At 33.9% G+C, this 23,067-nt stretch overlaps 4 protein-coding genes, 1 non-coding gene and 1 pseudogene across 5 annotated transcripts; 2 read left to right on the top strand and 4 right to left on the bottom strand.

The window, feature by feature from the left end:
- Positions 1 to 254: 254 nt before the first annotated feature.
- On the bottom strand, positions 255 to 7,554 carry LOC115439723 (nucleolar GTP-binding protein 1). Its single transcript, XM_030163685.2, has 15 exons — positions 7,507 to 7,554; positions 7,271 to 7,423; positions 6,226 to 6,347; positions 5,720 to 5,855; positions 5,059 to 5,160; positions 4,609 to 4,701; positions 4,251 to 4,400; positions 3,792 to 3,949; positions 3,527 to 3,668; positions 2,996 to 3,176; positions 2,550 to 2,656; positions 2,194 to 2,312; positions 1,679 to 1,812; positions 927 to 1,081; positions 255 to 762 (listed from the first exon to the last, which is right to left on the bottom strand). Exons 1-15 carry the CDS (start codon positions 7,552 to 7,554, stop codon positions 607 to 609), a joined length of 1,956 nt encoding a protein of 651 aa, XP_030019545.1. The 3' UTR covers positions 255 to 606.
- On the bottom strand, positions 1,443 to 1,579 carry LOC115439820. The gene has a single exon (XR_003938295.1). It is a non-coding gene; the product is annotated as a small nucleolar RNA SNORA16B/SNORA16A family (small nucleolar RNA).
- A 630-nt stretch (positions 7,555 to 8,184) lies between the features above and the next one.
- On the top strand, positions 8,185 to 12,393 carry LOC115456453 (presequence protease, mitochondrial). Its single transcript, XM_030185533.2, is given in 3 exon segments — positions 8,185 to 8,372; positions 8,708 to 10,320; positions 10,323 to 12,393. Coding segments are annotated over 2 exon segments (3,042 nt in total). The 5' UTR covers positions 8,185 to 8,372; positions 8,708 to 8,720; the 3' UTR covers positions 11,765 to 12,393.
- LOC119189627 (protein RRNAD1-like) lies at positions 8,265 to 15,296 on the top strand. The gene is made up of 4 exons (XM_037439850.1): positions 8,265 to 8,376; positions 13,108 to 13,513; positions 13,842 to 14,370; positions 14,899 to 15,296. The coding sequence occupies exons 2-4, from the start codon at positions 13,112 to 13,114 to the stop codon at positions 15,276 to 15,278; spliced, it is 1,311 nt and encodes a 436-aa protein (XP_037295747.1). The 5' UTR covers positions 8,265 to 8,376; positions 13,108 to 13,111; the 3' UTR covers positions 15,279 to 15,296.
- A 46-nt stretch (positions 15,297 to 15,342) lies between these two features.
- LOC119188410 (zinc finger protein 782-like) lies at positions 15,343 to 18,631 on the bottom strand. Its single transcript, XM_030185528.2, has 2 exons — positions 16,931 to 18,631; positions 15,343 to 16,630 (listed from the first exon to the last, which is right to left on the bottom strand). Exon 1 carries the CDS (start codon positions 18,548 to 18,550, stop codon positions 16,964 to 16,966), a length of 1,587 nt encoding a protein of 528 aa, XP_030041388.2. The 5' UTR covers positions 18,551 to 18,631; the 3' UTR covers positions 15,343 to 16,630; positions 16,931 to 16,963.
- Positions 18,632 to 19,417: 786 nt separating this feature from the next.
- On the bottom strand, positions 19,418 to 22,083 carry LOC119189719 (annotated as a pseudogene).
- Positions 22,084 to 23,067: the final 984 nt, after the last annotated feature.

The raw sequence follows: 23,067 nt of genomic DNA, 5'->3' as shown, positions 1-23,067 counted from the left end.
CGCCTACCGATAAAACTACCTACACCACCATTTTAATAGAAATTTACGTGACATAAATCTATTTGCGCAAAAAAAATATCATGAATTTGCACCTAGTTCCATCCCCCTCCCGGCGCCCATGAGTCATTGTCATGCCAATCTTTTGAAAACTAGTTTGCGATAGAAGATACAACGATTTGCAATCAACGAAACGACTTTACGACACATTCCTCTTCGGTCGTTTTATTGAATAGAAACCAATAACTAGTCGTATGTAATGTTTAAAATATATTTATTGTTTTGTATTGTTTGTACACTTCATAACACGTCACGGTAGTACAAAATCAACAATGTTTAAAAATACAAAGAGTAACTTAGATAATACGTGTATTTAAATCCTTCCGTTTGCTGCAAAGGGCATGAAAATATCACAATCAGTACTACTATTGTGAACAAAGAGAATTTATGTTTGATTATTCTTTGACAGTTACAATAACTAAATAGAATAAAGCTTGCCAATATAAAAAGTAAGAGAAAACTGATATAATATTTGGGGCTGTTGAAACCAATAAATATTGCATACAAAATTGTATGCCCTCGTATTTAACCATTCAATATGTGGGGATATTATCGTCTGTCCGTCTTGCCGACGCCGCGCTTGCCCGCGTACAGATGTTTTGGTTTCTTGGTGCCGATGAAACGATCCGCCTCTCCTTTGAGACCCATCTTTTTCGTCTTCTTCGCGATGGCGACGTGAGCCATTTGTTTCGCTTTCTTTGCCATCTGCGACACAAAATATTCAATTTCATTTCAATCTTACATCATCTTTGTACATAAAGAACATAAAGTCGAAATTGCTTTGGCCAAAAGGTAGAGTTTTTTTATTAAATACGTCAAGTGACGTGTGCAAGACCCTGATTGTAATGTATAAGGTGCAGAAGACTCACGACGACGTCCTTGACGCCCTGCTCGTCGCGCGCGACTGCGCTGACGGAGCGGCCGCGCGCGCGCTTGGCGGGCGGCGCGGCCGACACCGAGCGCGAGCGCGACCGCGGCTGCGTCTGCGTGAAGTGCGCCTCCTCCGTGCCGGACATGTCCACGCCTGCAAACACACATACGTTCTAGCTGATAAATATATTTTAACATAACTATTAATAGTTAATTAAAGGTAAAGAACAAGCAGTTCATCTGATAGTAAACGCGACGATCAAATCAACTAGACTTCTTTGACGCTCATACAGAAGCTATTGAATGCTCAACAATAACTATTCATACCTCTATGGATTCTAAACCAACAGCTATAATGTAAATGGCGCAGAAATGGTCATTGATAAAATGGAAGTATACCAAAAAAATACTTTCATAATGTTGCCATCTACGATGCTACTTATTTATCAAATAAGGAAATGCCCTGACTAGTAAAAAAATGTGTTAAATAAATTACATTTACGCAGATAATACTTGATTGTATTTGACGTGGGTAATGCACAACAAATATAAATATTGTCATGCGACCATAACGACAAATCATTTAATGTCGGCCGCATTTTGACTCCACACAAAGTATTATAAACTTTAGTGAGCTTCGATTGGGCCTAACTACAAATTATTTGAGTCAGAAAATTAAAGGCATATTGCGTTATATATGTTGTTCTTTCTCTGTAAAAATAAAAAAATACATAACAGTATAAAAACTGACCAAGTTTCTCCATCTCGTCCCTGAGCTTGGTGGTGGAGCGGTCGCGGGCGCGGGCGCGGCTCGTGCGCGGCATCACAGGCTTCGTCGACTGCTTCACCAACTGGGACTCGTCCTTCAAGACCGCCTTCTTGTTGCTGTAAAAATTTAATGATTATTTAATACACGTATTTACTATAGAGGTTATCAAAAACAGCCTATGTAAGGAGCATTATTGTATAGCAACAAAAATTGGCCGAAGACGAATTAAGCTCGCCGAACATAAACGCTTAGTAAAACGTAACCATGCATTGTAATTTGCTTACACTATTGCGTTTCGCGTGGAAGAGTTTAATTACGGAAAAATCCATTCCTAACAAAAACGGATCATACAAGGCTGCTGTTTTTTAAAATTGATTTAAATACATATTCATAATCAGTAAAAATACAAATCTGACATGCTGTTTTCTCCATATAAAACTTTATGTAGAAACGTAATTGTTTCCTTGTGGCGTCGGAATAGTAATGCGCATGCTCACCGTATCTGGCGTGCCAGTTCTCGTATCTCGCGCATGGTCTCGTCGAGCTCTATCTTGGGCACCGCGTACATGCCACCCGCCATCCTCAGCTCCTCCTCCTTCTCCAGGTCCGCTAGTTTCTGCAGCATTTATAATATAAAGTTAAAAATGTCTTCTATTTTCGTAGTATGTCAAAACTAAACTGTTGATAGACCGTGCAAGTTTAGTAAATCGAACTTTTGATCAAAAAGCATGACTATGATAAATATAAGGTCTATTTGTATTAACGCGGAGCAGGGTGTTCGAAGTATGAGCGGTTTCATAATATTTTTATATTGTATTGCAAGCGATAGCAATGAATGCAATTTTATACTGACGTCGAATATCTCCGGGTCGATATAGTCGGCGATGTTGTGTCCTTCCCACATCTCTGGGATTACGTCGTACCGCTCCTCTTCCGGGATGTCGTAGTTCTTCTTCAGATCTGTAAAAAATATATTAATTATGAGGTAATTATTATGAAGTGATAAAATTTATGTTGATTATTGAAGGATATCAAAGGATCACAGTTCTGTAAGAAAATTGTGCTTCTTCTAAACTCGATTGATGCATTTATTTATGCCAGGCCTATGATATGTGACTAAAAGCTAGCGAGTCCACAATGATTCAGTTTGTATATCATAGACCCACCTATATTTTCGAGTTGTTCTCAAAATAACCATTTGCGATACTGAAGCATAGATAGAAATTTCTGATTTCTATTAATATAATTCAACAAAATTATGACAAAGAAAATGATTATATAACAGAATCATTAACTTACCAAGGACATAATCGTCTCCCTGTTCAACTTCAATTTCTCTCTCCAGTTTCCTCTTACGGGACTCCCGCTCGGCCTGCTGTTGCTTCTTGGCCGCCACAGAAGGAGGAATGACGGGGGGCCGGTCTTTGTTATCGCGCGGAGATGGCAGCGCTACGTGTAGCCGGTTGAGGATACCGTCCACCTGAAAGAGTGTGAATTGTAACATGCATCTGTTTTAGTTCTATGCTTGCAACAGGACACAGCATATGTAAGGTATGGGAAACAAAACGTGTGCAAATTATCTTTGAGCAACAGTTCTTTTGAAGCCAACTTTTAGCATTGGAATGAGGAATTCACAACCACTATGGCCATGTTTATGTTTATGTAATATTTAATATCTACAATATTAGTCAAGTATGTGACACAGAATATCATCCCTAATATAATGGTTTATAGTCTATGATTTTGTTCATGGTTGCGTACTGCGTAGTTTTATTTTTGTAACAGTTTAGCGAGTTGCAAGTGGCCTGTAAATGGCTGTCATATATCTACCTTCTTGGTCCTCATTTTCTCAGTGACCCTGTGGCCAAGCAGCCGCTCGCAGGCCTCGATCTTGACCTCTTGCACTCCCTCCTCAGTCACTGTCGACATTCGCATCACCGGCACCACTGAGAGGTCAGAATTCGTGTCAGCACTGCAACATATCAAATTTAAATATTGTTATACAAGTCAAAAAAAATATTTGTGCAGTTTGTGTAAAAAAAAAACTTTAGGTCTCTTTTGAATTTGATGATTGACATTCATACTTTATACTAACCTAACAAGGTTGTTTTTAGAACAGACTTCTTGCAGTTTCTCAAGAAGTTGCCTCTTCTCTGGAACCAGGTCTTCAGGCTTAACCACATCCATCTTGTTCAATACTACAATTAAAGGCTTATTTGTGAAGAGTGGCTTTATGCTTTCAAACAATGATATCTGGAAAAAATAAAACAATATTTATTTTCCATTATTTTACACATTTGCCAACACAATAGCAAAATGAAATCCCTTCATCACAAGGATGTACAAAGAATTTTATCACTGACAAAAAAAATACAAATGGCTTAAACCTCTATGGCAAGGATAATATTTGATCGAAAATTAGAAAAAACGAGTAAAAGAACTCATAATCTAAATTATATATTCTAGATTCTACAATTTATAAACATATTCACTGCAGATGTATATTAATAGAAAAGATATTCGCCTTTTTACTGCTGTGCCAATGTGATCATACCTGTTCCTCTATACTGTGTCCACACTGTTCCGAAGGGTCTATGAAGTACAGAACAGCTGCGCGCAAGTGAGCAAGCGCCGTCACCGCCTGCATTTCGATCACGTTGCGCTCCTCCAGTGGGTGATCCAAGATACCGGGAGTGTCTATCACCTGTAACAGATAACCATAAGATATGTACATAAATTTATTATTATTCTTTTCTCTTTTTCAATATGGAATAACTTGCTATATAATGAGCAATGATGATTGACTTTATAGTTAAAATAAAAGTTATGTTATGTTACGACGTTCTATGTTAAAATTGATATTAAACAAAGAAGAAAACCATCATAATGGCTATGAAATTAAAAACGCCAACCTGCCATCTTAAATATTTGTAGTCAGTGTGTCCCACATACAAGCTCTTTGTTGTGAATGCGTAAGGCTGTACTTCCACATCGGCGCGCGTAATCTAAAACAAAACATACAGCTTAATAATTGTGAATCATTTACAGTTTAACTTAAAAACTATGTTATTATAATATTTATCTACTTATTTCATTGATGGTACAACCTCATTTATAAGTTATAATTATTTCTAATTGTTTTATTTATTTCTTCCTTTCAACATGAAAAAATGTGATAATTTTTAAATAGTATTTTTTACTAATTTAAAATAAAATAGTAATAATTTAATACATGCTTAAAAGCAAGGTCTTTAAAAAAAGCAAATGAATTTACAACAATAAATTATTATTGTTGGTTAAGTTATTCCTTTTTTTTTCATTCAAGTAAATATTTCACCTGGATTGCATAATATTACACATACCTTATTGATGAAACTGGATTTGCCAACATTTGGGAATCCACAGATGATAATCGTCCGAGTGTAGGGATCTATTGACGGTAAACGCGCTAAATGCTGGCGGACCTTTTGACAAACAAATGAACAACTTAAAATCACAGGTGGAAAGACTTGTACACACATTATCTATTGAGCAAATATGTATCTCACAAGTGAGAAAAAATGCCGAAGTTATAACAAATAATACAGCTCATTGTATTTTATTTTTGATTCCAATAAATTCCCTGTTTGCTGCTTCCTGGGATTTAGGTCCCTAACAAATGCCCCTGCGGTGACTGTAATTACCTCTATGGTTACAGCTCGACTGTAAACCATTTCACCGTTTTAAACACATGGCAGTTAAGTCAAAAAATATAGGCAAAACAAAAAATTACAGGGAAAACTTTTGTAAACAAGCTCCAAGCGTTTGAGTACACATGTACTAGTAGTAAACAAATCTTCTTGGTCATTACACTTTTAAGTATCAACAGTTTTCCTTTCATACTTCAAAACCGACTTTTGACTAACCTTAAATACTGTATAACCATGATGTAACTTGCTGGTTACTTAGGTGTGTGAATGTTACAAATCAAAACTAAAAACATTTTACGGATATTTTCTTTATAAAAATTATAATATGGCATACCTGTTCTAAATATGTTAGGTTGGCACCCTGTCTCTTCATGATGGTTGCCATGCGACCAAGTGCGGCGCGTTTAAGCTGCTTGCATCGGTACAGAGAGTCACCATACTTAAGCAAGCGCACATAATCTTTCGCTACACTGAAATATGAAGGAATACATTTAACAAATAGTGTATCAAGATTTTTGTTACAAGCTTATGCTCATTCATTCAATATATTAGTCAGTTAGGCCAACACAGTAGCATTTATGACAAGTCAAAGTGGAAAACAGTACAAAGAATCTTATATCCCACAAAATAATAAAAAATTGCAGCACTATCGAAATCTGTAAACCAAAAAGCACTGAGGTCATCCCATGACACTTATAATGTTTATTACATGGACTATAATGTCCTGTAGACTGGAGTAGAAAAGTTTTTGCACATCAATACTTGAGAAGAGGAATATAATTTACAAATTATTCCTTGAAACTTATACAATGCTCTTTAAATAAGGTATGAAATACTCACTTGTCTATAAGATGTCTGGCCGTATTCAGCTGTCCTAAACCAAGCTTGTAGTGATCTTTGTCATATAAGACATTCATCAAATCAGCATAGAATGGATGAACATCATCCAATTTTGGAAATTCCTGGAAAAATAAACACATATTAAACTAAAAGGGAAACCAAAACATCACTATTTATTCTCCACTATCTTTTCACACCTATTTATTCTCTTGAACAACAAATAATTTTACTTCTTTGACTAATATTTTCCATTCACATCCAGGTTTACACTTAGACTTAAGTTCTTATATTTGGAGCGCCACTACGTACACAACCACAAGCTGTCAATATTTACACCATACCAAAGCAGTTGTATGGATTGCAGTTCAATTCAGTTGAACACAGTGAATGTTCGGAATGCTAAACCTAGTACATAGTACATATATATTGGTGTTTGGATGTCTTAGACATATTTAAGCAGCCTTATTAAAAAGTTAAGTTAAGTAAAACTTCATTATATTACATATCACATAAAGTCCTTAATTGAACAAACTCCCCTAATATTTCCAAACAGACCGGTCAGAAGTGGCTTGCATCTGGCATGTTTTCACAACCTTTAGCTTAGTAGTCATATTCTGTGTATTTTGCAGTTGAACGATCAACACAGGGGTGTTTAAGTTCTCAAGTAGAAACCATATACAAAGGAAAAATGATATAAATTAAATCTGAATATTTCCAGAACCCTTCACAGACACAGAATAATACAATCAAAATATTTTTTTTATAATGAAGGTAAGTAATATTTTTTAAATTTGTTTAATGGAAATTATCTGCTTACTTTTTCCTTGAACATGTAGTAAATATCTTCAGGTTCCTATATTATAGTTGTGAGACTAGATGTCACAATAATATAAATATATGTCTCAATACACACCCAATTCCTTTAATCAACAAAGTATATTAATAATTTTATAGGCATTCCCGTTCATTTTTATTAATTTAATAATATAGTTGTAGTACTGCCAATATTATTTACTAATAATTATAAAAAAAAAGAAATAAGTACCTGTATTATCCTTGACAATCTGTCGTGAAAGTTTTGTTGTGTGTACTTCACTTTCCTCATATAAAACGCACGTATCCTTGATATTTTATAGTGCTTATGTACCACCGTCGGGGTTTTTCTTTGAGTTTTAGACAATATAATATCTATAAAGTCCTAAAAAGAGAGTTTAAGGTTATGTATCAAAATGTGTACAAACAATATTTCTTTCAAAAAACGTAAAATATATTTTTATTTACCTTAGCCGTAGGCACTACGGCAATCTTTTTAAAGTTATACAAACTCATTTTGTGTTATTTTATTTAACTATTGCATAAAATCGAGCTCCACACGAGCTCATCACGTAAACACGTGTTTTAAAAAGAAATAGAAACCACAGATCAAATAATATCTCGTGTATCTGTCACTAATCACATATTTTTTTTTTGGTTTGATTTACTCCTTAAGGAGAAGGCAAAGGCTCTCAGCCATACAGCCTTAATCACAGATAAGGAAAACTCAAAAGATAACATAACATAAATGGGCTTATTCAGGGTCCGTCTTGCTATCCTTCCTGCCAAGCTTGTATACTACTATGAAGTGACATTTCGTGAAAATATATTGAAGTATAACTCAGAAAATATACTGTAAAATACCAATTTTCGATTCTCTTTGAAAATAATCGTAGAGGAATAACTCAGACTTCAGAGTGTAACCTACGTAAGGGAATAAAAAACTCAGCATTAATAGTAGGTATAATATTGGATGCCTTCAAATTCACAGATTGATAGCTTTTATTAATTTTAATCTCAAAATTATTGGAGTATAAAATTGTGTGTCCTGCAAGATCCGAAGTGATAAAAAATAATTGCAGGTTTATTGATCTTGCTATACATTTCATACATGGCAATAATTTTATTAAATGTCAATTGAGAAATGTCATTTTCGGAAAATTGCATCTTGCGGATTGTGTGATGCTGTATTATAATTTGTAGCCGAGGTTATGAACATTCTACGTTATTACAAATAGAATTGTTAAAGTTATGACTAAAGTCATATAAGTTTTAAACAAAACAATTGAACAAAGCAAGATATATTAAACACAAGCAAACGGATATAAATCTGCGTAAGTATGTTGCTATTGCATCACATTTCATTTGTTTTTCTCTTTTATCCAGTTTTTAAAACAGAATATCAACTAAACTCCATTAGAGTCTCTCGTAGTCATTAATATAAGAAATAATAATTATTTTTGCTGTTTATATAACCTACTATACTGAATATTTTAGCGAGCGGCGTTTATTCCATACCTATTCGTTTCTATAGAATAAGTTATTAAGTGGCTTAGGTGCCTAATTATTAGATTTTCTCTATTCATTCATTTTCGTGCTTCAAAAATAGAACCAAACATTTCATGAAAATCTTATAATAAAAATAGTGAGTGTTACATGTGTTTTACAGGACATTCGAAAAAATGTATTCAAGACTTTGTTTACGTCCTGGAAAACGCTACCAACTATCAACACACAGAACATATAGCAATGGCATTCTTAAAAAGAAAGAAACTGTATCTAAAAATATTCAGCCTGGCAAGGTGGTCTATGGATTTGCCTGCTCCGAAGTGGAACATATTAAAGAGTATAACATGACAGCTTATTTCCTTACACATGAGAAGACTAAAACTGAGTACTTACATTTAGAGAGAGATGATTCCAACAATGTCTTTTCTGTTGGATTTCGTACAACTCCCTTGGACTCTATGGGTACACCACACATTTTAGAGCATACTGTATTGTGTGGATCAGAAAAATACCCAGTCAGAGATCCCTTTTTCAAAATGCTGAATCGCTCACTAGCTACTTTCATGAATGCCTTGACGGGTCCAGATTATACTTTCTACCCATTTTCTTCACAGAATGAAGTTGATTACCGTAACCTACAGAAGGTGTATCTAGATGCTGTCTTCAAACCTAATTTGTCTAGATTAGATTTTCTTCAAGAAGGTTGGAGGCTGGAACACACTAAAATAGATGACAAAAATTCTGATTTAGTGTTCAAAGGTGTGGTTTACAATGAAATGAAGGGTGCATTTTCTGAGACAAGTTCTCTCTTTGGCCAAAAGTTCATCAACACAATTTTGCCTCAAGGAACATATGGGTATGTTTCTGGAGGTGATCCTTTGCACATTCCAAATCTAACACATGAACATCTGAAGAAGTTCCATTCCACTTATTATCATCCAAGCAATTCCAGAATATATTCTTACGGAAATTTCCCTTTAGAAGCCAATTTAAAATTTGTCAATGAAGCATATTTGAGCAAATATGAATTCTTAAACCCCAAAGACACAATAGTTAAGGCACAAGATAGATGGAAGACTCCACAAAGGTCTGAAATCACTTGTAGAGTTGACCAATATGGTGGTCCAATTGATAAACAGAATCAAATTGCCATTGGGTATGTGATGTCTGACATAACCAACATTTATGAGACTTTTATGATGCTTGCATTAGCTGAATTGATGATTATTGGTCCAAATTCAGCATTCTACAAAAGTCTTATTGAAAAAAATATATCTGGAGGTTATAACTCATTAACAGGCTATGATAATCAAATAAGGGATACATTATTTGTAATAGGATTGAAAGATGTTGAAACATCAAAGTTTGAGATTGTTGAGAAGATAACCAATCAAACTTTGGAAGAAATTTTCGAAAAGGATTTGAGAAAGAACACATTGAGAGTGTTTTTACATGGATTTGAGTTATCTATTAAACACCAGTCCCCCAAGTTTGGATTGAATTTACTTTTTAATCTTATGCCTTTGTGGAATCATAATGGACCAATTTTAAATGCTCTCAAGGTTAATCAATTACTGGAACAGCTAAAGACAAATTTGATGAAACCAGAATATGTTAGAGAAGTTATAGAGAAATACTTCATGAAAAACAATCATAAACTGATTATGACCATGCGTCCAGACCCTAAATTTGATGATGTTTTCAATGAAGAAGAGGCAAACTTGTTAAAAAACAAAGTTAGTTCTCTTACACCAAAGCAAAGAGAAGACATATATCGGAAGGTCTGGAATTGTCCAAAGCTCAGAAAGAGGTACAGAATTTAGATGTGTTGCCATGTTTAAAAATTGAAGAGGTTACCTTGAACAAAACTGCCCCTCCTCTAAAACATACAGTTGTAGATACAATACCTTTACAATTATGTGAAGCTAACACAAATGGAGTAACTTATTTCAAAGGAGTTATTGGATCAGACTGTTTAAATGAAAAACACAGGCAGCTTTTGCCGTTTTTCAATTATGTACTTGACAAATTTGACACAAAATCTCATAATTATAGGGACTTTGACAAATACATAAGTAAATCTACTTCAGGATTGAGTGTCATCACTCATATCACAGAGCATATTGACCAGCAAGGGCAATATGAACAGGGGGTGCTTGTCAGCAGCCATTGCTTAGATGAAAACCTGTCCAAAATGCTTGACATCTGGTCTGAGATATTTAGTAAACCCAACTTTGAAAACTCTGAAAGAATGACCATGCTATTAAACAATTATTGTTCATCCCTCACCAATGGAGTAATTAGTAGTGGACACACTTATGCTATGCAGGCAGCTAGATCTTTAATCTGTTCAGTAGATGAATGCAGAGAGAACTTAGTAGGATTACATCATGTTATGAACATGCAGGAAATTCAAAATGCCTACAAAATTGAAGATATACAGACAACAGTAGATGCAATTGCTCAGCAGGTCTTAAAGGGTAATAACATCAGAGCTACATTCCACTACTGTAACACAAACAAGGATATTCATGAATCAGTGGAGAAGTTCTGCAAAGAATTGTGCAAGGATGATGAACACAAGGAACTGAATAGGATCAACTGGACAGAGTGCAAAAATATGCCTAAAGAAAATCGTGGATTGCACATTGCCATGAATATTCCAGTACATTTCTGCTCCAAGGTTGTTCCTACAGTGGCATATACACACCCGGATTACGCAAAATTACGTGTATTATCAAGATTCCTATCATCAAAGTACCTTCATCCAATTGTTCGGGAACAGAACGGCGCTTACGGCGGCGGCGCTACGCTATCCCTCGACGGAACTTTCAACTATTATTCGTACCGCGATCCTAATTCCAGAGTAACACTGGATGTCTTCGACCAAACAGCTGACTGGCTGTCTAAGAACACCAACCTAGTTGATGACCAAAATATCTTCGAAGCTAAACTTTCGATTTTGCAACAAATGGATCAACCGATTGCAGAGTATATGAAAGGTGTCGACTTATTCCTTTACGGCTTGTCGTATGATATCTGGAAGACCCAGAGAGAACGAGTGCTTGCTGTAAAAAAAGATGATTTAATCGAAGTATGTCAGAAGTACTTGACCAAAGATAAATGGGCCGGAAAGTGTGTAATTGGAGACAGCGCGACTCAAAAACTCGAAAGTGGACAGGAAGCTTGGGAAAAGATCTGTGGACCACAACAGTAACTTTTTATATAACACCAAGTTTAAATGAAAGGCTAATTATTAAAGTGTCCTTGAGGGCCTAAAAATTTAACTTCCATACCGAAGCTAAAAGAGCTTGATGATAAAAATTGAAAACCATATGCCATTAAAATTTATACAAAATAAATAACCTATGATCGCAAAAAGATCGTGGGGATCTCCAAATGTTATGTTGAAACCTTACTGACTAGCTATGGGATTTCTAAGACTAGATATGATTTTCTATATCCTATTTCGCAGTAACTAGTGATGATATCCTCCGTAAAATATTATTACCTACTGCTACTTTATATAATGATAACAGAGGATTTTTTTAATATTCTACTAGAATATGTAGTTATGTATTCCAATTTTACTTATCTAATACGTTATGCAGGTATCCTAAATGTGTAACAGTGTACTTAGATAACCATCAAAATCCTGTCCATAGGGTGTGTTAATTATGTTAGCTGAACCCTACAAAATGTATTTAATTAAGAAGACAGATATTGAAAAAGATTGTTTTATATTGGAAGTGAAATAATAAACCGTAAAATATATTGTCGGCATCTTTTTAGCTTTTATTAACGCTTTAGTAATGTTGAGACTGGTCAATAAATATTTTTAGTTGCTTTAAATATTTTATTTATAAACCTTCACTATATAACTACCATCCTTCCGGAGCACAATTCGTTCATCCTCCATTGCAATAAATTAGAAACGTCCCTAGTACTTTCCGTAATGACTTATTACACAGTCTACCAGCCTAATAGGGGCATTGTGGAGGAGAACTGGCAGTCTGGTGACAACTGCGCAACTAAAACATAGTAAAGAAAATCACTGCGAGACGGAGCAGCTCGATGCTCATTCAAGTAGTATAATAGTTATGGAAGAAGAACTCAAACTGATAAAGACACTGAAATTCTTAAAAAACTTTCTGTAGGTACTGTTGGTTAGAAGTCTTCAAATCAGTTATTGTATTCATATATATATATATATATATGGACGAGCTGAAAAACGGATTTGCAAAGAGACATTTTATTTGTGAGGGTATCGTGAATCATATTCCAAAAAAATATATATTAATGGAACCTCTTATGTAGTTACATGTAGTGGAACTGACCTTACTGAAATTACCTGACGAATCCCTTATAAGAATGTAGGTTATTATTATATTATTATTTAATGATTTGAGCTATCTTTAGTTTCCGCTAATCTTATTAGATTAGGTATTTAATATTATTTATTTTAACACAAACGAGCAGTGAGTGACACTAAAGACTTGAATAAAGTAATGCAATTTAAAACTTCTATAATTTTACACTGATAATCCAAATTCCTTTCAGAAGAATGTCTCTTCCTTCGAATATCTACAACCCAGAGGACTTTTTCAATAAATGCGTAGAATTTTTCAACGACTATCAATTTCTATATAATTTTCCAAATACGGATATATTAGTGAAAAATGTATTGGAGCAAATACACGTCGAGAATCTACAAGACATAGACGTTTTCCAAGAGGACTTTGATATAAAGAACATAAAAGATACGTTCATTAAAGATTTTTTTGATGAAATACAAAATATTCAACCAAATTACAATGAAGTAGAAGAAGACCAATGCTTAGAAGGTGTAATGAGCGTGCCTGTGAGTGCCAAGAAGAAACATGAAATTGTATATTTAGCGCGAGAAATCAAGTATAGCTGTAAACAAATAGACTGTAATGTAGTAGTGGATTTTGGATCTGGTTTGGTAAGTTGATATTTTAGAAACTACCTGAATTTATAATTTTTATCGTTTTTCTTCCATCTTTTGTCATATCGCCCCTATGTGAGGTCAGCAAAATATTTTTTCAGGCATGATGTGGAACGATAAATTAGGTTTTCATGACTATCCGCCTGATCTTAAACTTACTTCGAAGTTCCGATCCCAGACAAATCATTTTACAAAAAACCCAAACGTGTTGCTCGACCGTGGTGAAACCGCCGAACCCAGAATCTTTCAATCATAATCTGTAATACCGATAGACAAAAGAGGTGACAAAAAAGTATATCGAAGAATTCTTCTTTTAATTTTCCAGGGATATCTGGATCAACTCCTGTATGAAATAACCAACTTTAAGGTCCTTGGATTGGAATGCAATGAAGGTCATTATGCCGGAGCAAAGAAACGCCAAAGAAAATACCATGAAAATTCAATACACAATGTGAAATATATAAAACACAGGGTAACCGAGCAATCAGATTGGAACATAAAACAGTTTTTGAATGATAAATTTGGTGACAGTAATATGTTTTGTATAACGGGACTGCACGCATGCGCCGACCTAACAATCGACGCTATTAATATATTCCTTAAAATGGAGGAGGCAAAAGCTTTAATTCTAATGCCTTGTTGTTACCACAGGATGAATGAGAATAGCGGAAAGTTCCACAATTTCCCATTAAGTAATTGTTTAAAAAATGTATTTGCGAAATATGAAGACTTGGATTGCCTGAATGTACCATTTTTAAGATTGGCCGCTCAACCCCCCAACAGAAGCCACAAGATGGCGAATTCTGTTTTCAATTTGTTGGCAAGGGCTGTATTACAATTATATGCTTATAAACGTAAGTACAACTCAATAAAAATAAATATTATTAATCTGGAGAATTAGTTAAGAGCATCCCCTAGAAATAAAAGAGACTGTACACGACTTTACGACAATGACAACGGTAGAAAAGTAGCTGCTGGTCTGATAACTATAACTGACGTAACTTAGAATGATTAGATATGGATCGTCGGTTATGCAAACAACATGAAATATTGGCCAACCTAATTTTCTTCTAAGTATGATGCAACTATCATAGCTTACACATTTTTAGTCTTTACGAATCAATTAACATTATTTATGTTGCTATATGTTCTAAAAGTATAACCAGGATATTTGACTTGTGAAAAATAAATAAGTACTTATATTCACACTTGCATGGCGCACATTTATTCGCAATTTTCGCTGTACAAAATGAGATTATGAGAGAATTATGAGAATTATGAGATTGTGAGCATAAAACTCAATATTGCCCAACATATCTTGGATATTAATTTACCGCAAACATCTCAAGATGAGGGACTAATAAGTCTTGTATTTTTTTCAGATAGCTGCAGACTTAAAAGAAACAAGCGCAAAGCCGTTAACGTCAAAAGTATGGACAACAATTTTGAATCCTACATTCAAGATGCATGTACTCAGGGTTTTACTTTAATTCCAAATACACCTTGTGTTGAAAATGATGAACAACCGGATTTTAATTTTGCAGAACTCTTGGCCATATGGCGGCAAATGTCTGTTATGATTTTCAAAAAGGCTGCAATTCTTATTCACTTGCAAAATTTATTACAACCTATTTTCGAAAATTTTGTGTTATATGACAGGATAACATATTTAAAAGAAAATGGTGTGGTAAATTGTACAATCAGAAAAATATTTGATGTGAATATGTCGCCAAGATGTTTAGCTCTTATAGCCTATAAATAAAAAAAGGATTATTAAAATAATATTGTTTTATTTTTTAAGTAAGAAATCTTATAATTTTTTTTAATAAATAATATGTTAATAGTAATTTAATTTATATTTTTGTTTGTAACATAATCTGATGTATTTGTTAAATAACTACTTATACATGTCAGTAGGTTCAACTTGTTTAAATCATGTTAGACACTTACTGTGTTTCATAATACAGGCTGAATTTTCGTGAGCGTAGGCGGCAGAATCGGTAATTGGGAATAACCAAAATTCGTCAAGTCTCCGGCCTAATGTTGATAAAATAATAAAACTGACCCAGGAGACGTAAACCGATATAAAGTGTAAAACGTCAGCCCACCAGAATTACAATACGGAGAGTCACAGGTTTTTGTCTACAAGAGCGGGGCAAGCGGATTCGTCGCATGGCAGTGTCCAATATGGTTAAAAAGACCCTGCTGCCTATAGCCATTGTAGCCTCCTTTCATTCGAGAAAGACTTAACAAAGTATAGCTTTACCATTTCTAAAACATTACGTAAAGACTAGGCTCGTAAGATGGGATTATACTACTATATGGGGTGAATTTCCAAAAATGTCATAGTATATGATACATGAGCACATTAATCACATTTCAAGCTTATAGCCACTGGCTTAAAAGTGTGTTCTTTGTCTGTATGTATACAATATAAAACTTGTTTATCTTATATAGGTATCAGGTGGATTTTTAAATAGTACTGGCACCTACCTTAACAATGGATACATAATTTTAATTTATAGATACTTTGATCTCCAATCATAGATTTAATAGAAAATCATGAAGAAAATGGAAAATTTATACAAATACATTTTTTGCTTATTTGAGTAGAAATCGCCATCTTGCCTGTTTACACACTAATATTGAGATCAAATATAAAATATGAAATTACCCCACTTTGCATAATATTTACAATCTTTACCTTCAATCAATGTTCTAAAGTGTCTCCCACATGTCTAGATATTCTTATGTTATTAGAGATCTAAGGGCTGAATTTGTCTCGACAATGTCAAGTTACTGCAAGCATCTTAATAATGTCGTTATTTATAACAAATTATAACATCTTAAATAATATTAGTTAAGTCATAGCATTTGATGAATTTTGACTCAGCTGACAACAGGGGCTTTAATTACTGTTCAAGTTTTTTTTTTAACATAGTTCAATGCCATATATTAAGATTCTACTCAAAGGTGAGATTGGTTTATTAATATGATTCACTCTACATTATACCCATTGTTTATTTTTCCTCAGCGCCATCTTCACCTTGTCACTGTAGTTGTGGTGCTTGTGGTAGATGAAGGGCGTCATCCAGCTGTACTTCTGATCTTGTTCTGCAGAAAATCATCTTAATATTAATTATTATTCAAATTATGTTATTTTTGGGCTTACTTGATATATATATTATACAGATATGGACAGTGTACAATCATAAAAAAAAAGCAGGTTATATCATAATAATCAACAGGTATATAATATTATATCCAATTTGTTATCTCTTTCTAAAGATATAAGTTATAATTAAATATATTTTAAGCTAACATGAATCACTTATAATTCTTTCCAATAAGATTCTTAATGATAACATTAACATTATTAACCTATTACATATTTTATTAATTCTTATAATTTACCTATTGTAAATTTTTTATGTTCCAAGGGTTCCATCATTTCTCATTTATTGTATTACTTATAGTATCATCTTGTGACTTCAGTTTTGGCCTGCCAGGTCTCCGCTGCACCATCATATTTTTTTTCCATTCTAAAGTCTCATTTGTCTGTGGATATAATATCACATCTCCTGTTGTAGGATTTATTGGATACACACCATCTTGCGTGTGTTTTTTCTTTGCCATATCAACTCCATGGCGTCTCTTCATGTGTTTATTGAAATTTGGCCAATTTGTGAAATCTCTTTGGCATTTGTCACAGGAGTAGGGCTTTATGCCTGTATGCTGCCTTAAATGTTGGTTTAAAATTGTTTTAAACCTAAAACCTTTTTTACAATATGAACAAATATGTGGTAGTAAATCTGTGTGTATGATACTGTGAGATTTCAGTTGTTTTTGAAGCCTAAAGCATCGCCCGCATTGGTCGCATGAATAGGGTTTGTGACCGTCATGAGTGCCAACATGTCTTCGTAAGTTATGTGCTGTCTTAAAGGCGCTTTTGCATATTTTACAGTTGTAAGGTCGTTCATCATTATGTAATGTCATGTGATCAATTAGATTTTGTTTATGTAGAAAACATTTACCACAATATTCACAAATATGATCTCTTTTCCTTTCTGTATGAATTAATAGGTGAGTATTAAGACTGCTTTTGTTTTTGAAATTCTTTTTACATATTACACATGTTAAACTATCATCTGTTTGTATTTTGATTAAGCCTCGTGACCATGTGTTTCTATAAAATGTATCTTCATGAGCTTTCAATTCATCTATAGTTGAAAAACAAGTATTACAACCAGAACATATGTTTGCTGATGATACATGTTCGTTTTTATGTTTTCTAGCATCAATTAAGCTAGAAAATTTAATGTCACATTTATAGCATGATTGTTTAAGAATTTTGCGATGTCTTCGCACATGGATGAGAAAACTATTGAGTTTTAGTTTCCTTATATTGCAATCAATGCAACGGAATGCATTGCAGCAGTTATGGTATTGCATAGAATGAATCCTCAACTCATCTATATTCGGAAATAGTGTTTCACAGTAAGCACACATCCAACTGTAGTCTTTCCATGTTAATTTTAGCTGAGATAGAGGAATGCCATCCAAACCTGGCGATCTAGGCAATTTCTTTTTAGGTTTAACTTTACTCTGTGTTTTTGACAATATCTCATTGTTATTCGAAACAGGAACTTCAAAAACTAGGTCTTTTTGATCGCCCTCAATTTTTACATTAACATTATCATCATAATTTGTATCATTGTTGTGAAATGCATAATTTTCGCTGTCAGAATAAGGTTCTTCTTTTTTTATATTTTGCAATAATATCGCATCTTTTATGACTTGCTGGGCTTGTTCTACGGCTATGACAAAATCAAAAGCTTTATCCAATGCTACTGTACAAAGCAAGCACACCGTTCTTGGGAAAACATCTTTGGTAAAATCTGTCGATGCATTTATGCGAATCAGTTTTTCAGTAATTTCACGTCGTTTGTCATCGTTTTGTTGTAAATTCACCAGTTCGTCGAAAGGTTTGAGATTAGCACATAACCTGCAGTACCCGCTGTCATTGATATTCATAATAAAAGATAATTACATTCACCTATTTATTTACTTCTCAGTTTTCATAAAAGATAAATAGTTATAACCTCTAAAACATAGGTTGACGCAAAGCCTGACGTAAATTTTAGTGTTGCTGTCAAAAAAACTGCTTAAAAATGTTTCTCCGTTGCAGGGAATGTCACAGATTTCGATCACAAAATATTGATAATTCCATAATACCCGGCGTAGATTTGAGCAAAAAATAATCAGTTTTGTTGTTTTAAGCGCAGTGATTACTGATTTAGCTGTGCACCGCGCCGGTATACGCTGCGATACGCTTTTTATTGGCTCGACTTGACGCGCCTAGTCGACGCCGGTCATAAGGCGTTTCAATTTGCGAATAAGCTAGAAGTGATGCGACGTCCACGCCATCTACTTTATAATTAACTTTAAAACTTCTTCCTACGGGAGTAAACTACCGGCACAAAATATAGTAGTAAATGGTAGCCTACAATCCAGGACATGGTCTGTGCGGGTAATAAATATCATTTAAAATCCCATCTGCTCTTTCCGAGTCTAGTTTTAACACCCATTTCACCCAAAACATTCGCATGCATTCGCATTTCTAATGTTAAAGAAGTAGGATAGAGGAAGTTAGAATATTGCAGATAGACCGTGAAATACGGGAAAAAGTGGTATAACTTAAAAAAAATAATTAAAATCCTAGGAATGAATATCAATTATTACAGGATAGTTTTTCAATTGTATAATTTAATATAAACAACGTGCGAGCCGCAAAAAAATGAAGCTATAACAAAAACAATCTTTAACATTGTTTTCAAAACTTTATTATGTACTTGCATTTGTATGTAATAAAATAAAATATCTAATACATTTATGTAATTATTTCCCCTAAATCTAATATGTGCAACTTAAGAATAAACTTAATTAGAAATGGAAAATGTTTTCAGTTCTTACATATATCAATTATTATTGTAGGTCTTAGTTTATGAGTCGAAAGATAGTAACTGTATTGTGATCTACTCAGAAAATATAAGAAAATGAAAATTGAATATTGAAAGTAGTATGTACTATATTATAAACAACATTTCCATTCCACACAGGTTTTCATTCCTTGAGTTCTGTAAAATCAATATCCATAGAATTGGATTGTAAAAAAGAAAAATTTAAGGTTTGAACCATTTACAGAAAATTTGCAGAACATTATTCCATATTATGGCTTATTTCGAATTCATAGAGACAAAATAGTGATTTTATGCAATAATTTAAATACCTTGTCTAAATTCAATTTCCAAAAACACTCATTATGACGCAATAGACAAACAGCAAACTCTGCAGTTGGTGCCCGATTTGGCTTCGCCCAGGGCGCCGGGTCTTTAGAAGGCAACCCCAAAGGTTCTAGAGGGACACAATTGGGACTTAAAAAAACAAAAATAGTCACCAGAAAAAAAGCTAAAGCCAGCCCTGTATGCAGTATTATGAGACTTCTTCCTGTTTTATTATCTTTTTCTTTTTCCCTCTTTTCCCTGGTACCATAATCTTGCTTTTCCACTCTTCAGTGCCTGCAGGATCCTGGACTTGAACTATTTGACCTGTTTCTGGATTAACTGGAAATACTCCTCTGGAGTGATTTTCTTTTTCGAAGTATCCATTCCATGCCTTCGTTTCATGTGTTTGTTGTAATTTGACCAATTAGTAAATTCCATTCCACAGTGCTGACATGCATAAGGCTTTGCCCCTGTATGTTGTCTTTCATGATTTTTTAATATTTGCTTGAAACGAAAAGCTTTGTTGCAATATTGGCAAACATATGGCATTGAATCTGTGTGAACTATCTTATGAGCATTCAGTTGGTACTGAAGCCTGAAACATCTTCCACACTGTTCGCATGAGAATGGTTTAATCCCCGAATGCATTTCAACATGTCTTCTCAGCATATTTGGAAATAGAAAACTTTTGTTGCATATCCTACAAGCGTGTGGACGTATCTTGTCATGGGACATTATGTGAGATGTAAGTGTGCCTTTATTGTAGAACATTTTACCACAGCGGTCACATGTGTAATTCCTCTTCCTATCAATTGTATGCAATTTCATATGATCTCTCAAACTATTTGGATTCTTATATACCTTTTTACAAAGTTTACAAGTCAAATCTTCTATTGTTATAGGAGTGCCTGGTTTCCTACGAGGTCTTCGTTTTGGTTTAGAAGATGCATAATCTTGGAGATGTATCTTGAGTGCCTCTTCATCATTAAATATTTCTCCGCACAATCGGCATGGAGTCTGTGATTTTTCAAAGTGTTCTTTTAGGTGTAATGTGAGGTTCTCTGTTTCTGTTAGGTGTTTATCACAGTAGTAGCAGTAATTTCTAAAAAAAAGAAAAACAACAAAATATTTATTTCATTTGTAGTATAATGGATATATTTCTTTTTTCTCTATCACAATACTGCTTTTTTCTGAAGCTATGGGCTATAATTTTTCCATAACATACTGATTCTACATGATATTAAGTATATTGTGGAATATTTTTTTTTTATATTAGTATTAGTATTAGTGTCAAGTACTAGCAGTTAAATTTTATGTAATGACTGAAATAAGGAATGGTTAATTTTTTCTTGATTATTATCAAATCAGAACCATATTGAACTAAACTCTAAATAATGACAGCATTGAGTACAATAACAAACACAATCAAATGAAGATAAATCAAAGAAAATAAAACTCACCTTAAAGATTTCCTATGTTTTTTCACATGTTTTATGAATGCTGTAAAGTCCTCTTTTCTACCAACTTTGCAGTCAATACAGAGAAATGCTGAACACTTTCCATGTACGATTTTAGCATGTGATCTCAACATGTCTATGCTTAGGAACTCTATGCTACAGTATGAACATACCCAAGGATAAAATTTCCAACTCTTAATGGACCTTTTACTTATATCTGTCAACTCTTTAGCATAAATAGTCATTTCAGGCGTGAATGGAACATGCAATGCTGCATCCAAAATATCCTGAACATGTATTGTTTGATTTAAAGTTTCAATTTCTTCTTTTGGCTCCTTTTTTACCTCAATGCTGATGTCGACATTGTTGTAGTCTACTTTAACTGCAGCGTCTTCTAATTTCACTTCAGGATTGTCGTTTGAGGCCAAAAAATCATCTATATCTGATATACGGTCGTCGTCAGAAAATTCGCATTTGTTAGGTTCAGTTGACATAAATAAGTTAGTCAAGACATCTTGGGCTCGTTTGACTCTTTCCAGAAAGTCATAAGCTTTGTTCAGAGACTCGTAACACACAAAACAGACGGTTTTAGGAAGCATGTCACCATTGGAAACATCTACATAAACAGCATTTAGAAATGCAAGTTTCAGCGATACTTCGTCGTATTTGCGGCCGTCCGATTGGAGATTGAACAACTTTTCCGAGGTTTTAGGTTCAGCACAAAATCGACAATATGAGTTATCCATGCTGTCTTAAGGTTTATTTACATAGTTTTTGAGATATAGTGGTTCTTATAATAAAACAAGAAATGTTACTGTACACTACACCGAACTGTCAATAATGTCAAAACTAAGATGACAGCCCTGGCGTCAATTAGGGTAGGCAACACTTGTTCGAAGAAATATAGAATTTTTCAAAATAACTTATTAAAATTATAGTTTTTTTACGGAAAAGTAAAAAAAAAACGTTACCTATATTATATAATTATTTATATATTTGTTAATAATTTATTTCTATAAACTATCTTCGTACCAAATTTCACGCAAATTTGTTGGGTAGTTTTAGAGTTTATCGTAGTCAGACATGCGGCGGGGGACTTTGAAAATATATTTTTTAGACTTTTTAAGAGGAATAATTCCGTCAAACATGTTTGTTGCGTAACTTTAACCGTTTACGCAATGCACGTACCATAAGCTCCCAATCAGATATTTTTTGCATCATTTTTTGTTGATGCTCCGCTCCAGGGGGTGGACACTTAGAACATTTTGTGTAATGATGAATGATTATATATCTTAATGCCGTTTCATAGAGTTTAGTTTTGGTTGACAAAAGGATGTCTCATCGTAACATCTTGTACCAACATAATAATCCAATAAATTTTGAAAGTATATTGGCTACCATGATAGTTGATAATTTGCCGCCATTATTGACGGTAGATTTGTCATTGTTGAAATTTATTTGCAAAAAATTGTATTATTGCGATTATGTTCAATAATAAGTTATGTTTTATGCCGAATACGTTGAGTTGAGCCAGCTTTTCCGTTTCGTGTATATTTCTTCTTGAAGGAATTTGTGTAGTGTGTGTTACGAGATAGTGATTCTTATTATTCCGAGATATTGACTCTAATTCTGTTTACATTTGTGTAGTTTATTGATTTTGTGTGCGAGAATGGGGAAAAGAATTAATGTGTATAAAAATGTGAGGTTTGTGGCATACAAAAGTACCCAAAGTCAAACATATTTATGGCTAAGTATCCACTTGATCTACACCGGTAACAGAAAATTTATATTATGATTTAAAACATTACAT

Source organism: Manduca sexta, chromosome 18 (assembly GCF_014839805.1).
Source record: "Manduca sexta isolate Smith_Timp_Sample1 chromosome 18, JHU_Msex_v1.0, whole genome shotgun sequence".
In the NCBI taxonomy this organism is placed as follows: Eukaryota; Metazoa; Arthropoda; class Insecta; order Lepidoptera; family Sphingidae; genus Manduca; species Manduca sexta.
This window is presented reverse-complemented; position numbering and strand designations above follow the sequence as displayed.